Raw genomic sequence first — 18,888 nt, forward strand, 5'->3', positions numbered from 1 at the left:
AATAAAAATAATTAGATATCGGTATTTTAATATCATAGCAATCAGCCTTAAACATGGCACAGATGTAAGTGTAACGGAATTTGGAGTGAAAATGTTGTAGCATAAGTTTTAGCTGAATTAAGCTTTTTATAAATAATTAAGTCAATACATTTAATTTAAATATGCTTTTAGGCATATCACACTCTAGAACTCTACAGCAATTCAAATCGCAGCTTAAGCATTGTGGTATTGCGTTGCTCTGCCCGTAAGCAACATCTGCTTGGCGGAAAAAGCTCTTTCCGTTTCAATCGTAATCTCTCGCGATGGCGCTTGATTCTCTCGCTCTCTTTGTAATGTATGAATATGCGTTTTTCGTCCTAGGCGCTCGTTCATTCTTATTCGGTCTCTTGAAGGAATCAGTCGCATTCTGAATCCATCGGAAGTTGACAAATTAAAATAAATCGCAGTGCTAAAAGCAAACGGATATACTGAAAAAGTTCTTCATTTTGTGCTTACAGTGAAAACGGTTTAACGGCAAAGGCAACAACAACAATTAACGCAGAGTGCGACGAAAAAGTAATGCAAAAAGTGTTTAGTTTAATTTGAAAGCAAAAGTGAATTACATATACTATATTATAAGAACAAGACGTGAATAAAATTGTGTGGGATCCCGTATAATTAATTTCTCTTCTCCCTCAGGAGTTTGCGGTTGCAAAAATCGATAATTATTTTACATAAGTAAAATCAAATACACACACATACACAAATATGCATATACTTACTTATGTACAAAAGCGGTAGCGGGAAGAAGGAATTAGGAGAGCAGAAAGAAGTATAAGCGGCAGAAGCCTCCGATTACAGTGCCGTGCATATAATTAGATCCCCCTTTGTTTTTAATTGTGCAGTGCTGTGGAAGCTATTTATAAATCAACCTGCAGAGTTGAATATCAATTGTGCTATGATGTGACTTCAAGTGATTACTTAATGCTTCTCTGTTGATGGACGGCGGTGTGACAGCAAAAGCAAAGCTCTCCCCTTTCCCGTCCTGCCGCAAGCCTCCCACCCTTGTCGTTGGCTAACTGAAGTTTCTGTTCTCTCTCTGTGTATGTGTCTGTGTGTGAGTGCTGTGCTTTCAGCCTCTGTATGTATTTATGTATGTTTTGACAATGTTTATGCCGCTCCACCCTTTGCTCAATCGTTTTGCTGCGTTGTACGCTTCGCTTGACTATTTGATATTTTTATTTTTTTCTGTTGCACGCGACGACGACGACGATAACTACATAGAGCTTGTTTTGCTATCTTTACCATGTGCGCGCCAAAGCCGTTCCAGAGCAGGCAACCAGCCTACTCTACTGCTCCGCTTCAAGGTCAGTGTAAGGTTAGCTCTGCAATTGCGGCGCGCAGGCCATGGCAGTGATTTTGAGGCAGCCACTGCGCGTTGGTCGCTGCCAGTTGTCATTGTCATTGTTGTTGCTGTTGATATTATTATTGGCGTTGATGTGGCTGTTGTTTTTGTTGTTGCTTTAGACACGAATGGGGGCTGGCACTGTCGTGAATATGCTCAGCTACCGTAATGTGTGCTTGTTTGTGTGTGTGTGCGTATCCTTCGTCAAGCATTCTGACATTCCCTTGTGAATGCCTTTCTCAATTTAATTTGTTTTTCATGCCTTCGCAGCCTCCCACTGCGTCGACGTCGACGTCAACTGAGGCTGCGACTGCGACAGCGGTTTGTGTACGTGACGTAGGCGTCAAAATGTCGCTGTGCGTTTGTGTGTGTGTTTGTATTGGGGTGTGGAAAACAATATGTGAAAGCTCTGCGTTTGCCATTTCTACGTCACAGCTTCAATGTGAACTTTGACATTTATCCAAATATAAATCTCTCTCTCTCTCTCTCTCTCGTTGTGTAGCAGCATCTCTGCCTGCCATTCTCACTGTCTTTGTTCCTACCTTCCTCTCCAGAGCTTGCTCTCCTCTCATAATCTTACATAATCAGCTGCATGCTTTGTAATATTTTTTCTAGTTCTTTTCACGCTGTAAAAGGACTTCCAAGTGCACTTTAATGTTAAGGATAACAATGTTGTCTTTGTTTTACAGCTACATATTTGCCAACGCTTATTCTTGAGTGAGCTTCGCTTCTTCTTAGGCAATTACATAAAGCATTCTTATCATGTGGGATTAAAGATAATGCTTTAATTGAATTCTAATTGGCATTGCCATTGTCAGCTTAAACTATTTGGGGGTATAATAGGTGCACTTACTATAATAAATTAAATAACAAGTGAATTAGGCTAATTAGTAATAAGCCGAAACCTTGAAAATTTGGAAAGAAAAGTATAATATTAGATATTCAGTAATTGAAGTTGCAGTAACAGGTGTTGGGGCCCCTATTGAGGCAAGTTGATTAGCATTTCAATTAGGCCTGCGTGTAATCAACTAACGAGACGTGATTGGTTGGTGAATTGAGACAGAAATTGGATACATTCCGCGATTGTGGAATAGGCGCCAATGTCACCGCAGGCGGTTGACACTGTTCACTGACTTTTCCAACGAAAAATGCCGCACGAATTGCGTTGTTATCGAAAGAAAATGGAAATAGAGATGTGAAACTGCTGGAGGGATTGTAGCAACATCGAAAGCAAATGCATAAAATAACAAATTGTTATTATGTATTTGCTGTTATTGTTGCTGTTGCTTCTTGATTGATGATTGAGGTGCATTTTGTTGACGACAATTTCCTTAATTGTCATTTACGGTGCATTTAATGCCCTTTGATTTATATAGCATTATGTTTTCCATAATGCGTCAGCAGTCTGATCAAGTCAATGGACTGATATTGTATAACAATGGCCTGATTGATCGACTTGCCAGTAGCTAGGATTATAAATAAAAAACGCACTGATAAGACTACCACGCAGCGTGCTCTTTCAATTGCATGCAAGGAAGTCGAATCAGTTGATTGGATTTGGCGTCACTTGCATCATATGGCGTCAGCAGACGAGGCACCGCTCCCCTCAACAATTCTCCCAGTGGATTGCTCCACTTACACAATTAACAATAACAATAACAATCATTTCGTATACTTGCGGGGGTTAAGGGGCTATGTAACCTACCCCAAGCCGTTTTAGTTGATGGGACTTACCACAACGGGAGACGCCTTTCCTGCCCTTCCCTGACCGCAAACATTGGCAAACGTGAAAACGTGGAATGCAAATGGATAGCGAAAAAACTGCGACGTTTGTTTATTGACTGCCATGTGCAGTCTCCATCCGTCTAATTGGCGGTCGCATCGTGCCAGGGGTAAGGGCCACACCTTGGCCAGTGCCATAGCCAGAGCTATAAATAGGAACAGCATGATATATTATCTGGACATAAGCGATCCGAATGGGTGCAGTTTGTTCATATCGCATGAACTAGCGCTGAATGAAATTGAAGAAACAACAGCAAAGATACCCTATACTGAAGAACATTGTGTGGATTATTGATTATAAATATGTATACATTTATTGTAACAATATCATAGTAAGAATAAACATGTCAATACTTTCCGTTTACTTATCAAACAAGTTTGGTTTTGTTATAAATGTCGACGGGTTCTAGAAATGTAACTGAATAATTCTAAGTAATAGTAGGTAGTTACAGTCAAATAATTACTATTTCTTCTAGGTAATTGTAAAGTTTAATTTAACCAGCAGGCATAAAGCTGCTTTCTCTATGAATAGCTAATTAAAAAAAAGCGGGCTGCCAACGTAATATCTCGATAATGAAACAAACTGTAACTATTTTTACGCTTAATTGGCGCAGTCTCTATTCCCTTCCCCCAAGATTAAAAGTTTACACAGCTGATGACAGCGAAGTGCACAAACTGCAGGTATAAAAACCAAAGTACACTCATATATAACATTTATGTGTATCTATAGGTATTCCTAAGTACAACCAGACACAATAAAATTGGCGACTACTTGAAATACACGTCTGATAAGAAGAACACGAACGGGTTAGATAATGCGCATTTTTTAAATCGTATCGTAAATAGTTCAAAATAACAGTAAATTTCAAAAATTCACGATATTCGAATTCAAATTGGAACTGTAAGTTCTCCTGCTTGGTTCTATTTATATCTGTGATAACACGAAACCTGTAAATGAGCACGCAATAATCAAATTTTGTTTATCCGCAATTGATATTCTGATTGTTTAACACGAATTCGTGGGGAGGTTGCTGAAACTTGTTGCGAATTCTCGTAATCGTAATTGCAACGTTTGTTTACATTATAAGTCTATATCGTAGGCCAGATATATGTACGCGTGTATAAATATAGACTATATATTGGTCTGGCTGCCTATTGCCTGGGACTTTGAACCGACGCACTGGAAGTGTATCCCCATCTCCTCGACTCTTGTATCTTATATCTTTTCCTTGTCTGTGCATTTGTTTGGTCCATCGGATCTCTTTGCTTATGTCGGCATGTTGTACTTATTTACACGAGCATTCAAATATTTGTGCTATGATTTTCTTGCATTGTCGCATTTCTTTTTGCCGTTCTGTTTATATTAAATGGTATTTTTTGACTTATTTGAATAATAGAGATCAGAGATCAGAGATCAGAATTTTAAAATAAATGTGGATAACTTCTATTTTGTCGAGTCTTTCAAAACTATTAACATAATCAAAAACCAACCGATATATTTAATTCTTGTTACTTTTATAAATAATAGCTCAAGCACTTAAAATTTCGTTAAACTTTTCCATTGCGCTTGGATGGGGTACTGGGTACATTGTCCGACCTACAAACTCTTATCATATTCCGCCAACCATTAACTGAATTTCTCATTCATAACGTTTATTTTTATTTATAGATGAAATACAGCGTCTTCTCTATCACGCTAAAAAATCGTGTATTTATTGCTGGTATTATTAAATTGATACCAATCAAAGACTGGCTCCCCAATTTCTAATAGGACGCCAATTAATCATTTAGTAATTTCCTCCCTATCGCGTTTTGCGCACTTTGTAAAAGAGTTCAGTGTGCGAAAAAAAATCCGTGGTAGGGTCTTATCTCAGTGTGTCAGGTGGCAAGAGTGTGCAAAAAAAAATTATGAATTAAAAAGTAGACTTCACGCCTATGAGATACTCTGTTTTTAGTAAAAGAATATCACCACAAAGCAAACCTAATTGATATGACCTTCAAACGCACACAAATTTGATATGCTCTTCGTATGTATGTGTTCTACAGGGTATAAGGTTAATGAGCCGCACTCCTGACTCCACCTCAGCCTCAGACACTCGCTAACCACATGCTAGACGCCTGATACCCATCTCAGACCCCCCTTTCTCCGAAAAAACACGAACAACAAACATGGGGAATATTATCTCTTTTAAAATTTGGCACTTATCTGTGAGTTTGCCGAAAAAAAAACCGGTCTGGGTCTGTTTATAGTCATAGGTCTTCCTCCCTCTCTTTCAAGTATATTGTGCTACTGCTCCAACTACAACAGTCTTGAGTATATATTTTACCAATGTGTCACCGTCTTGCGTCCCAGACGTCGCAATGTGACGTAGTCTTCTCGCAGATAAGTTCGATCGTTCTCTTGCCGGCCGGCTGGGACTTTGAACGTCTTATAATGCATGTGTAATATATAAGTAAGTACATATGTATGTATGTTGCGTCTGATTATCGGGTTGAGACGGAGTAGCGATTTCACGCGTGTTTCACTGGATCGCTGAACTTCGTCGTCGCTTATCAGACTCGACTCCCAACATTGATTGATTAATTTGAGCAGCATTCACAAACATGAAACCTACGTATAGATAGGTACACAAAGTATATCGTCTAACTCCTACACCCGTTCCCGTCGGCGATGACTGCAGTTTCTCTTTCTCTTTAATCGTAGACGCGTGTGATGGAAAATTTCTGTACTCTTTTATTGTTGCGAATTTTTTTTATATGTGACAAACAAATTTGCATTTTGTTAAAAATAAATGCTTGTATATATATATTGCCATCGAATTGATAATACCTATATATAGAATGGTTAAGATGGAAAATATTAAGAAACCAGTCACTGAATTGCACTTTTTAGCGCTGTATTATAGATGTATTTAGATCTCAGGTTGATGGACTCATAAATCCCATGAAATAAGACAAATCGTTGACAGATTTGCTCAGGCAATATGTATACATATGCATATAGTTGATTCGCGTCAGATTATTTAAAGATTTCTTATAATGCTTGCAATATTTCAGTATAAACCCCTTCTCTGAACAGGAACTTTTTAAACAAATATTTTGTTTAATTTCGTCAAATAATAATATATTATGTCGTATATAATAAAAACAAGTTGTAAATATTTTATTTTGCTGTTATTCTTACCTTAAATTATGCATTTTACGTTGTTGTTATTGTGACTGATTTTACATTTGTATTTGGAATTTTTGTGGTTTGCTTGTATGTGAGGGCATTTGTATTTGTATTATTTTAAAAGTTCATTTAATGTGCAACTGTATTGGAATTCAAATTTAAAATGCACTGTTGTGCCCGTAACGTGCATTTACAATAAAATTTATAAATATTTATAAACAATTATTTCACAATTGTAAATGATAACGTTAATGTTCCTACTTCGATAAAAGCGTCAAGAGCAACTATGTCTACAGGGTTCTCTTTGAATTGATTAATTACGAGTACTTGCATGTGTATGTGTGTTTGTCGATTAAACTATCTTCTGTATATGGAATAATTGAATCAATATTGGCAAAATTGCCTCAAGTGCACATTTATTTTACGCAGCAATTTTTTTCTTCTGTCTTCTGCTGCAGCCGATTACAAGTTCTCGGTAGTCAGAAGAGCAAAAACAAATGCAAATGCAAAAATGCAACAGCAAAATCAAAGCAATAAATCTCTCGCTCTCAATGGCAGTTGCAACTAAAAAGGGTATGAGGGAGAGCGAGTATTAGTCAGAAGAGCAAAAGCAAATGCAAAAACAAATCAAAGCAATAAAGCTCTCGCTCTCTATAGCAGATGCATCCACAAAGGGTGTGAGGGAGAGAGCGAAGGAAAGAGAGTGCACGTGTGGAATCGATAGATCGTTGCTCTGCTTGCTCTCTCAGCTGGTGACCGGCTGCTCTGCTGCTGCTCTGCCGTTTAGGGGTTAGACATGACTGCGCTCAGCAGTTGGAGCTCATTCGCTTGTGAGCAGCCGTCAGTGTCGCGTGTGCCCCAAATAAGCGTTGTGCAGAGAATTCATTAAGCGTTGAGGCAAGCAGAAAAGTGTAAATGCATAAGACTGTATGTGTTTGTGTGTGTAGTGTGCAAATACAGTGCAAAGTAAAAAGTTGTGCATAGTAGTGAATTTGCTTTATCTCAAGTGCAACACATTTTCAAGACGTTGTAAATTAAATTGTTATTCATAATTTTTTTTCTCCCTCTCTCTCTCTCTCTCTTTCTTCCAATCTTACAGCAAAAACAACTGCGTTTTCTGTGCTAATTAAACTGTGTTTAACAAATCAGCAAGTGCAAGTGAAAAACCAAAGCTCCAAAATAAAAGCAAAAGAAAAACAATTACTATTAATTTTTAAAAAGCAACGCAAAGCGAAAAGTTTAAGCAAGTGCAACAGTAATTGCGTATAATGGCACCAACAATCACTGACAATTGCGAATTTGAATGTGCAACAAGTGTTGACAGCAGCATCAACAGCAACAACAACAATAACTTTGAAAACGTTAACGATAACGGTATCGAAATCGATAACTTTACTAGCAACGAACAGTCGAATGTGTCCGATTTAAGCCAAGATGGAGAGCAGGAGCAGCAGCAGCAGCAGATGCCATGGGAGGCACCTGGCAAGCAGGGACTCTACGATCCCCAGAACGAGCACGAGGCATGCGGCGTTGGCTTCATTGTGGCCATCGATGGCAAACGGTCTCACAAGGTAAGTTTCTTCTCTCGATTCCAGTTAAGCAACTGGATGTATAATTTACATATATATTTTAATATCCTTGTGCAGATTCTACGTGATGCCCAGACCTTGTCAGAACGGATGAATCATCGCGGCGCCTGCGCCTGCGATAACGACACCGGCGATGGCGCTGGTGTATTGGCTTCCATTCCGCACGGACTCTATGCCAAGGCTCTGTAAGTTCATCAGCACCCACACAAACACACACTCAAACACTAACACACACACACTTGTCAGTGTGACAGCTCTGCCATTGAAGAATAGTTTACACGGTACATTCGTTCGCGATATCGCCGAGATCTCGTGCGCGAAATACTCGTAAATAAAAATAGTTCAAAGCTGTTCATTTATGCCCTTACCACTCTCAAGGGTATTTCAGCTAAGACACATTTTAATGAACACCTGCGCAACCTTACTATTTTTCTATTTTTTTTTTTATGAAAGATATCTTATCTTTAAATTTTAAGAAATTGAATCGAAATATGCAAAGTAATTTTTATTAAATATAATTTTCATATCATCCGAAAATCAGATATCGAATAGTATAGATTAGAGTTAGGGCCATTTGTACTTCGGTAATTTAAAGAACTTGATTGGAATTTGATTTCCAGCTTAAAAATGACCAATTTAATTTTTGTTAATTTTTTTTAAAGTTTTTTAACCCTATTAGCGAATATCTTATTTCAAAGAAAGAACTAATATTTTTAACTATAATATAGTTTATTCCAACTTTTTTAAAATTCTTTAGTTAAGCGTATTTAAATTCTGTCATATTCTTGACTTGGCATTTTTCAAATCATTTTGTTTGTTATTTACATCTCATGTACATGTGCATTTGCCACTGCTGTTTGCTTCATTGGCTCGTTCTCGACACAATAAAAATAGAGTGAAAACAGAAAAATAAATGGAATAATACCAGATGCACAGATAGAGATCAGGCGAGCACGTCAAAAATAGTGTGCCAAAATGAGGCATATCCTCAATCCATTGAATAATCCCAAATGAAACTAGAATGAACCGAATATCCGTCTCTTATTTTTGTTATTTTCCTCAAAATTTGGCACGAATCATTTTCAAGCGCTTGTCACGCTTCTCCACAAATTATCAATCAGTTTTTGGGCATAGAAAATTTTGTTATGCAAAAAGGGGGAAAGGAGAGGGGAATGGCAATATTTCTAGGTAATTACTTTAGCGCAAATTGTTGCAATTGTTTCATTATATTCTTTCACAAAAGTGCGCGAAATGGAAAAACACGACAAGGTCTAACAATTATGACACATGTATAAAACAACAAGCTCGGGAGCGCAACTTTTTAAACGATAAATATATATTTTTATACATGGTATAAATGTAGCTTTTATATAGCTGTATATATATCTGAGTTTTGTGAACTTTTTAAGTGAGTTTTAAAAGTCATGAGTGTCATAAAGATAAGATATAAACGAAACGAAATTGATTCAGATTTAACAGATTATAAAGTAATAGTGGCTAATAACCCCTGAATCATATATATATATCTAGCTACTGTCGTACACTATATTAACAAGTATCAGTTGATAATTAAGCCGTGAAAATTTACATATCTTTTAAGACAGAGGCTCCCTCAGTTACGCCTATTAAAATCACTTCAAGCAAGCTGTAAATCATATTAAATTAGCGCCTATTCAGACTAGACATTGGCTTAATTGATATGTCTGAAATTTATATGGACCCGCGTCGCACGCCCAACATTAATAAATAACTTGAAAACTTGTGAAATACTTGGAGTACAAGCTGAAATTCGCACTTGTCACGCACGTGCTGAGTGATTGAGATTGAGAAAAAGAGATAGACTGATAGAGAGAGAAAGCAACTGTTAGAAATATGGAGCAACAGGTTTAGTATTGTCAAGTTCAAGAAACGCATTGGCTCAGACGTAAATAAATTACGAAATCAATACCCCCACGACGTAATAATATTAGTTTCTGAGCGCTTGCCTTACACATTTCTTTAAATACTCAGTAGAAATTGTTAGAAAGGGGGTTTTTTAACTTAAACACCTGCATGCAATAGATAAAATTTATTTTTAATTGTAAATATTCAGTCTTTAACAAGATAATGTGCTAAAAATTCTATGTTTAGTGCTTTTCATATTTATTTACATGGTATTTCGTAGTCGAGCACTCCCGATTATCACGTTTCACATGTTGTTTTATAAAATGCGTCTTTGACTGACAATCGGACGAGCATCTAATACAATTTAACAGATGCCAAAAGCGAGAATGATAGGGGTACAGGAAAATAGGGAAGCAGGAGAATCAGGCAGAGGGAGGGGGAAGGAGGAAGGGCAGACAGGCAACTGTTGGGGAGCAACAGCACATGCTGTGTGTTATCAGCAGCTGTTGTTTCGTCACTTTTGACGCCATGGAATCGAATTGGCGAATGAATGGCGATCAATTGAATGGCAAAGCGATTGACATCAATTGAGAAGCGAAAACCGCGCCAATTTTAATAGTTCCACACAAAAAAATAGCCTGCGTTAGGTGTACTCAAATATGAATTTCTCTAAGTTTGTCATCAATCGACAGCCACCCTAACCTAAGCTACTCTCGGTGTATTTTATGCGCTTATCTCAACTGTAACACCTTCTTAATTCTCTCTTTTTGCCACAGCGCCGAACAGGGTATAACCTTGCCGGAGTTGGGTCACTATGCTACGGGCATCTTCTACTTGGACGTGGCTCAGCATTCCTTTGCCGAGTCGGAGTTCAATGAGCTGGCCAAGAGTCTGGGATTGACGGTGCTGGCGTGGCGCACAGTTCCATCGAATCAGCAGGCGATTGGACTTGTGGCTCGTAAGTCGGAGCCATTGTCGCGTCAGGTGTTTGTGGCACGTCCCAAGGGCAGCGATGAGAAGACATTTGAGCGTCAGGTGTTTGTGCTTCGCAAGCGGGCGAGTCACGAGCTGACCAAGCAGGGAAGACGCTTCTATATCTGCTCTCTGTCTGATCGGACAGTGGTGTACAAGGGATTGTTCACCTCGGATCAGCTGTGGGATTACTATACGGATCTAAGGAATCCACAGTTTGAGACGTACATGGCTCTGGTCCACACGCGATTTTCCACTAACACCTTTCCCAGCTGGGAGCGGGCTCATCCTTTGCGTGTTCTGGCCCACAATGGTGAGATCAATACCTTGCGTGGTAATGTCAATCTCATGAAGGCTCGGGAGGGTGTCATGCAGTCGGAACTCTTTGGTGATCAACTGAAGAAGCTCTATCCGGTTGTGGAGCCTAATCTTTCCGATTCGGGATCCTTTGATTGTGTCCTGGAGTTTATCACCATGGCCAGCGATCGTTCTCTGCCAGAGTCCGTGATGACCATGGTCCCTGAGGCTTGGCAGAATGATAGAACCATGCCCCAGGAGAAGCGTGACTTCTATCAATGGGCCGCCTGTGTAATGGAACCCTGGGATGGTCCTGCCCTGATCAGTTTCACCGATGGACGTTACATTGGCGCCGTGTTGGATCGGAATGGATTGCGTCCATCACGTTTCTATGTGACCAAGGAAAATGTGCTGGTCATGGCCTCCGAGGTGGGTGTCTACGATGTGGATCCCTCCCAGGTGACGCTCAAGAGTCGCCTCAAGCCCGGACGCATGTTGTTGGTGGACACCAAGGAGCAGAAGCTCATCCAGGACATTGAGCTAAAGTCTCGAATTGCCAAGTCGCGTCCTCATTCCGACTGGTTGCAGCAGAAGGTGAGTTGGATACCCCCACAGCATCCTCTCTAGAATTAGCCTTCCTCACACAGAGCACTCAATCATTGGACACGCAATCAGTTTATGTTTAATTGTCTCTGTAATTTGTCCTTTGTCCATTTTTCTCCCATGCTCACAATGTGACATCTCTGTGGACTTAACCAGATGGTGAGTAGACGTCTCTCTCTCCAGATTGATGACGTCTCTAGTTGGTTGCTTTCTTTCTTGTTGTCGTTTGCATCGCATGTTTTTCTTCTTCTGTCGGAGATTCTTGTTTTAATTCAGCTTTCTTGAACTGTTTCTCAGATCACGCTGGACGAGATTCGTAATGCGAATGTGTTGAATACACCCACTGAGGAGCCTCCAAAGGCGCCCGCCTCGCAACGCGGCATCTTTGATCCACGTCTCTCGCTCTTTGGCTACACGACGGAGACGGTCAACATGCTGCTGATTCCCATGTTCAAGAACAAGTAGGGGTATTTCAAAATGCTCTAGAGGATTGCTCAAGCTCAATCTCTCTTCCCTTTTATCTTCTTTACAGAAAGGAGGCACTTGGTTCTATGGGCAATGATGCTCCTCTGGCTTGCCTCTCCGGATTCCAGCCCATTCCTTATGAGTACTTCAAGCAGCTGTTTGCCCAGGTGACCAATCCACCGATTGATCCATTCCGTGAGAAGGTTGTCATGTCCATGCAGTGTCCCATTGGACCGGAGGCGAATCTGTTGAAGCCATCCGCACAGCAGGTGCATCGCATATGGCTTCCCAATCCCATATTGAGCATTCCAGATACCCAGCTGCTCAAGCGGAACACGCATCGCGGCTGGAAGACCAAGGTCCTGGACATAACATTCCAGTACAGCGACGGCTATCGTGGTTATCTCGATTGCATCGATCGCATCTGTCGGGAGGGCGCCAATGCCGCCCAGGCGGGCTACCAGTTGATCGTCCTTTCGGATCGTGAGGCGGGAACGAATGAGAAGGTAGCGGTATCCGCTTTGCTTGCACTGGGTGCACTGCATCATCATTTGATTGAGACGCTGCAGCGCATGAAGGTCGGCATCATTGTGGAGACGGCCGAGGCACGCGAGGTGCATCACGTATGTGTCCTTCTCGGCTATGGCGCCGATGCTATCTGTCCCTATTTGGCCTTCGAATTGGCCCAGGCACTGCGTGATGATGGAGTCATTGGTGCGGAGGTCACCGACAAGCAGATTTACGCGGCCTACGCCCAAGCCATCGATACGGGCATTGCCAAGGTGATGGCCAAGATGGGAATCAGCACGCTGCAGTCCTACAAGAGTGCTCAGATCTTCGAGGCTGTTGGACTGGGCAACGAGCTCATTGACAAATGCTTCCGCGGCACACAGAGTCGCATTGGCGGCGTTACCCTGGAAATCTTGGCCAAGGAGGGATTAGAACGTTTCCAGTTAACCTACGGCAAGGTGTCGCCGGATACGCGCATCCTGCGTAATCCCGGACAGTATCATTGGCGTCATGGCGGCGAGGCGCACATCAATGAGCCCTCCTCCATTGGCAGCCTGCAGGAGGCGGCGGTCAACAAGAACCTCAGCGCCTTTGAGGCCTTTAAGAAGACCACCCTGGACAGCGTGAAGAAGTGTGCGCTGCGTGGTCAGCTGGAGTTTGTCACGGATCGCCAGAAGATCGACTTGGATGAAGTGGAGCCAGCCAGCGAGATTGTCAAGCGGTGAGTAGAGAAGAGTTCAATCAAGGAATCTCTTACTTACTTACTTCTTCCTCGATAGCTTTGCTACGGGAGCTATGAGCTTTGGCAGCATCTCCTTGGAGGCGCATCAGACCTTGTCCATTACCATGAACCGCATTGGCGGCAAGAGCAACACAGGCGAGGGAGGCGAGGACTCTGATCGTTATCTGAGTAAGTCTGGGGTTAATCCACATCCTAGCTGGTTCCTTATGTTATTTCTCCGGCAGATCAAGATCCCAATAACAGTCGTCGCTCGGCCATTAAACAGGTGGCTTCGGGTCGCTTTGGTGTCACAGCCTCTTACCTCGCGAATGCCGATGATCTGCAGATCAAGATGGCTCAGGGAGCCAAGCCTGGCGAGGGTGGTGAGCTACCAGGATATAAGGTGACCAAGGACATTGCCAAGACACGTAAATCAGTGCCAGGAGTCGGCTTGATATCGCCGCCACCCCATCACGATATCTACTCCATTGAGGATCTTGCCGAGCTGATTTATGATCTCAAGTGCTCCAATCCCAAGGCACGCATCAGCGTCAAATTGGTCTCCGAAGTGGGTGTGGGCGTGGTTGCCTCCGGCGTGGCTAAGGTGATTAACTTGACTGTGGATCATTTGGAATTATCATTACTAAGCGATTTTTCTTCCTTCTGCAGGGCAAAGCAGAGCACATTGTCATCTCTGGTCACGACGGCGGCACCGGCGCCAGCTCCTGGACAGGCATCAAGAATGCCGGTCTGCCCTGGGAATTGGGCGTCGCAGAGACCCATCAAGTGCTTGTTTTGAATAATCTGCGTTCGAGGTAAGTTGACGACCAATAGATTCACCCTGGGTCCCAATGTCCCCTTCCCTATCTCTTGTTACTAATCACGATCGAAATATATTATCGAAGAGCGATCCTGGTCTATCCAGATGACAGCGTTGGATGAGATTGAAAAGCTCAGCTGAACGATTGAAATGTATGAGAAGTGATCGATAATGATGCTATCGAAATTCGTTAATCGATAAATAGCCTGATTGCTTACACTTTCATAACTGTCGATCGATTGGTAGATGAGTTGGATTATGGAAAACAATGATGTTACTTACACTTTCATGCCTGAACCGTTAGACGCCACTCAAATCGATTACAAAGTCGATAACGATATCGATAACGATAAGAATCCATCTCGATCTCGGGGACAACCCCTCGCTCACTTCGCACGTTCGTCGCGCCATTCGTAATTTCTTCTCATTACTTTGACTTGTTGTATGGAATTTTTGGATTAACATTGCGTTCCTTTCTATGTCGTATCTTCCTCCATTCGATTGATGGAAACTACAGAGTGGTCGTTCAGGCGGATGGACAACTTCGCACAGGCTTCGATGTCGTTGTGGCCGCTTTGCTGGGAGCTGATGAGTTTGGTTTCAGCACAGCTCCATTGATTGTCATGGGTAAGTGAAGGTATCTTCAATCTTCAATCTGAAACTGATCTCTAATGGTCTCTCTATTTGATAGGCTGCACCATGATGCGCAAGTGTCATTTGAATACCTGTCCCGTCGGCATTGCCACACAGGATCCTGAGCTGCGCAAGAAATTCACCGGCAAACCGGAGCATGTGATCAACTTCTTCTTTATGCTGGCCGAGGATGTAGGTGATCTTTCAGTAATCCCAACAGAATACGCACTGAATCCCTCTCTCTCACTCTCTTTTCTTTAGATTCGTCAAATCATGGCTGGTCTGGGCATACGCAAGTTCCAGGATCTGATTGGACGCACGGATCTCTTGAGGATGGCCAGTCAGCGTGATTCGAAAGCCAGCAATCTCGATCTCAAGCTGCTGCTACAACCAGCCTTGGAGTTGCGTCCTGGCACAAATATTGTGGGTGGTTCTGTGAAACAGGACTTCCAGTTGGAGAAACGTTCCGACAATCAATTGATTGCCCAGGCTCAGAGGATCTTCAGTGGCGCCGAGAAGAACATCACCGTGAAGATGCCCATCCACAATGAGGAGCGTGCTTTTGGCTCCACATTGAGCTATCACATTGCCTGTAAATATGGCGAAGCGGGTCTGCCCGCCGGCAAGAGCATTGACATCTTCCTAGAAGGATCCGCCGGACAGAGTTTCTGCGCTTTCCTTGCACGTGGCGTGAATGTGACTTTGAAGGGGGATGCCAATGATTATGTGGGCAAGGGATTGTGTGGTGGCAATGTGGTCATCAAGCCACAGGATACAGCTCCATTTGAGTCGCATCTCAACGTGATTGTGGGCAATGTGTGTCTCTATGGTGCCACCGAGGGTACCGCCTACTTCAGAGGCATTGCCGCCGAGAGATTCTGTGTGCGCAACTCTGGAGTAACAGCTGTTGTAGAAGGTGTGGGAGACCATGGTTGCGAGTACATGACTGGCGGATTGGTTGTCATCCTGGGCTTGACTGGACGCAATTTCGCAGCGGGCATGTCAGGTGGCATTGCCTATGTCTACGATATTGACGGCTCCTTCAAGCCCAAGGTCAATCCGGAGTCTGTGGAGCTGCTGCCCCTGCAACTGGACGAGGATGTAAAATTGGTAAAGAAACTACTCATGGAGTTCATCGACAAGACCGACTCCAAGGTGGCCAAGGAGCTGCTGGACAACTGGGCGCAGGAGCAGGGCAAGTTCGTCAAGGTCTTCCCGTACGAGTATCAAAAGGCTCTCAAGGATCTCGCCGAACAGGAGGAGGTGCAACAGCCCGTTAAGGTGGCAGCCATCGAGAATGGCAATGGCAAGCACGAACCTCACATAAAGGACATCGAAGAGGCCATTCAGGATGTGGCTCTCGAGCAGAAGCGTGCTGATCGTGTCCTCGACAAAACACGCGGCTTTGTCAAGTACAAGCGGGAGTCGGCTCCGTATCGCGATGCTGACGAACGTCAGCAGGACTGGAATGAAGTCTACAACTTCCCACATGTCCGCAAGAACCTCAAGATGCAGGCAGCTCGTTGCATGGAGTGTGGTGTTCCCTTTTGTCAATCCAACTCGACTGGATGTCCGCTGGGTAACATTATTCCCAAGTGGAATGATCTCGTCTTCCATGGCGAGTGGCAGGAGGCGTTGCGTCAGCTCTTGCAGACCAATAACTTCCCAGAGTTCACTGGTCGCGTCTGTCCCGCTCCCTGCGAGGGCTCCTGCGTCCTGGGCATCTCCGAGCCGGCGGTTACCATCAAAAACATCGAATGCGCCATCATCGATCACGCTTTCGAGCAGGGCTGGATTAAGCCCGAAATCCCAGAGACGCGCACCGGAAAACGTGTCGCCATTGTCGGCTCTGGACCCTCGGGATTGGCAGCTGCTCAACAGCTGAATCGAGCTGGACACTTTGTTACGGTCTACGAGCGCAATGATCGTGTCGGAGGATTACTGCAGTACGGCATTCCCACCATGAAGCTGTCCAAGGAGGTGGTCAAGCGGCGTGTGGATCTCATGGCCGATGAGGGCATCGAATTCCGCACCAATGTGCACATTGGCAAGGACACAAGTGCCGAGAAGTTGGTCGAAGGGTAAGTTAAGCTACTGCTCATTTTGAATCCTTGGTAATCATATTCAATATTCTCATAGTTTCGATGCCGTGCTCTTGACCACGGGTTCCACCTGGCCGCGTGATCTGCCCTTGGCAAATCGTGATCTGCAGGGCATTCACTTTGCCATGGAGTTCCTGGAGGCGCAGCAGAAGAAACAACTGGGCGGCAAGAAGGATATCATTTCAGCTGAAGGCAAGGATGTCATCATCATTGGTGGCGGCGACACCGGCTGCGATTGCATTGCCACGTCGCTGCGTCAGGGCGCCAAGAGCATTACCACCTTTGAGATTCTGCCTGAGCCACCTCTAAAGCGTGCCGAGGACAATCCCTGGCCACAGTGGCCCAAAGTGTTCCGTGTCGATTATGGCCATGAGGAAGTGCGTCTCAAGTGGGGCAAGGACCCGCGACAATACTGCACCACAACCAAAGAGTTTGTGGGTGAGAATGGTCATATCAAGGGCGTCCACACCGTCGAGGTGGAGTGGACAAAGACGGAGACGGGACAATGGCGTATGCAGGAAGTTGCCGGATCGGAGAAATACTTTGCTGCCGATCTGATACTACTTGCCATGGGCTTCCTCGGACCGGAGAAGTCGGTGCCCAATGAGCTGGGATTGGAGCTAGATCCACGTGGAAACATCAAGGCCTGTAATGGAGAGTATGGCACCTCGAATCCCAAGGTTTTCGCAGCTGGCGGTAAGTGAAATACAATTGGTTGGCATAACTCTGAAAGAATCTCAATGAAATTCTTCAAATCCTTACAGATTGCCGGCGTGGTCAATCCCTGGTCGTGTGGGCCATTACAGAGGGTCGCCAGGCGGCGCGTCAAGTGGATTCTTATCTAACGGGTTATCCCAGTGGCCTGCCCGGACCAGGTGGCGTCATTGATCCCACTGGACCCAGGTCCTAAATGTCTAATGGCATTGGCTGATGTTGTAGAAAAGAATGAGGATGACGATGATTGGATACGGGAAGTCTGTCTGTGTGCGTGCGTCGTCCTTAGCATAGAGAAATTCGTGTGTTTTCGCTCGGAAAACCAATTTGCAATTTGTGATTCTTATTTTCGCGATTTTAGATTAGTTAACACTAAAAAAAGACTTGAGTTTATTTACACATTTATTAAACACGTTTTCCTTTTCGTTTTATTATTCGTTGCGACGCCACGCCCATAAGGCGCTGCTGGCGATGCCCTCCAAAACGATGATGATGATATTGCAGAAAGAGAGAGTCAATTAAGAGTGCAAAAAGAATATTTATAAATACCCGAAAATTTTTGGGAGTTAAACAGATATCCAAATTCAAGGACAATAACTAGAAATTAACCGTTGCTGAGTTACGAAAAAAGTAAGGAAAGCTATAATATCACATAACATTTAGATACGCATTTTTGTTTAATATTGATGTTGTACTCAGTTGATTTTGTGTTTGAAAAATTGGTATGCTGATTTCCCAATTATTCAATAATAATAATTGAAATACTGAACAAATATGTAATCATCTCAATCTATTTCGAATTGCATTTGTAGATGTTGTTTCGTTTTGTAAGCTACAACTGAATCGTTAATTGCAAAAGTACCTACTGTTTACAATATGCATATAAATTATTGGTATTTTTAAAACCACATGTTAAATGTCCCTTTGGCAGGCTACCATTATTAACTTATATACGTTTAGCAAGCAACTTATGCATTACAATATACATATATATATACTATATACCTTCTATATATACAAAAATATATGTGAAATTAATTGGTGAAGAGTATTAAATATATTATATTAATAAAGTGTTACGAGCAAATATAAATAAATCAAAAAGCTTTTTATTGCGCGCCTAAAGGAATAGCTGAACGAAAGTTTGCTGCTGTAGCACTCAACGACTTATCGAAATTAGAAAAATATCGAAAAATTTCTCAGCTATCGATGTTGCCTGTTGTCAGTGTGTACATGCTGA

The 18,888-nt window shown here is 42.8% G+C and overlaps 1 protein-coding gene across 4 annotated transcripts; it reads left to right on the plus strand.

Annotated features, from left to right (window-relative positions):
- Window positions 1-363: 363 nt before the first annotated feature.
- Window positions 364-18,151, plus strand: LOC117786770 (glutamate synthase 1 [NADH], chloroplastic). 4 transcript variants are annotated; one of them, XM_034625144.1, is made up of 14 exons: window positions 364-555; window positions 7,438-7,909; window positions 7,985-8,112; window positions 10,588-11,674; window positions 11,981-12,144; window positions 12,216-13,379; window positions 13,438-13,568; window positions 13,625-13,983; window positions 14,049-14,194; window positions 14,717-14,826; window positions 14,891-15,024; window positions 15,094-16,913; window positions 16,972-17,630; window positions 17,699-18,151. In XM_034625144.1, exons 2-14 carry the CDS (start codon window positions 7,607-7,609, stop codon window positions 17,842-17,844), a joined length of 6,351 nt encoding a protein of 2,116 aa, XP_034481035.1. In that variant the 5' UTR covers window positions 364-555; window positions 7,438-7,606; the 3' UTR covers window positions 17,845-18,151. The 4 variants fall into 4 exon arrangements, with proteins under 4 accessions (XP_034481035.1, XP_034481034.1, XP_034481032.1 ...); XM_034625143.1 differs by lacking the exon at window positions 364-555 and adding an exon at window positions 7,131-7,277; XM_034625141.1 differs by lacking the exon at window positions 364-555 and adding an exon at window positions 7,131-7,265.
- The last annotated feature ends 737 nt before the right edge of the window (window positions 18,152-18,888 follow it).

This window comes from Drosophila innubila, assembly GCF_004354385.1.
Source record: "Drosophila innubila isolate TH190305 chromosome 3L unlocalized genomic scaffold, UK_Dinn_1.0 0_D_3L, whole genome shotgun sequence".
Lineage (NCBI taxonomy): Eukaryota > Metazoa > Arthropoda > Insecta > Diptera > Drosophilidae > Drosophila > Drosophila innubila.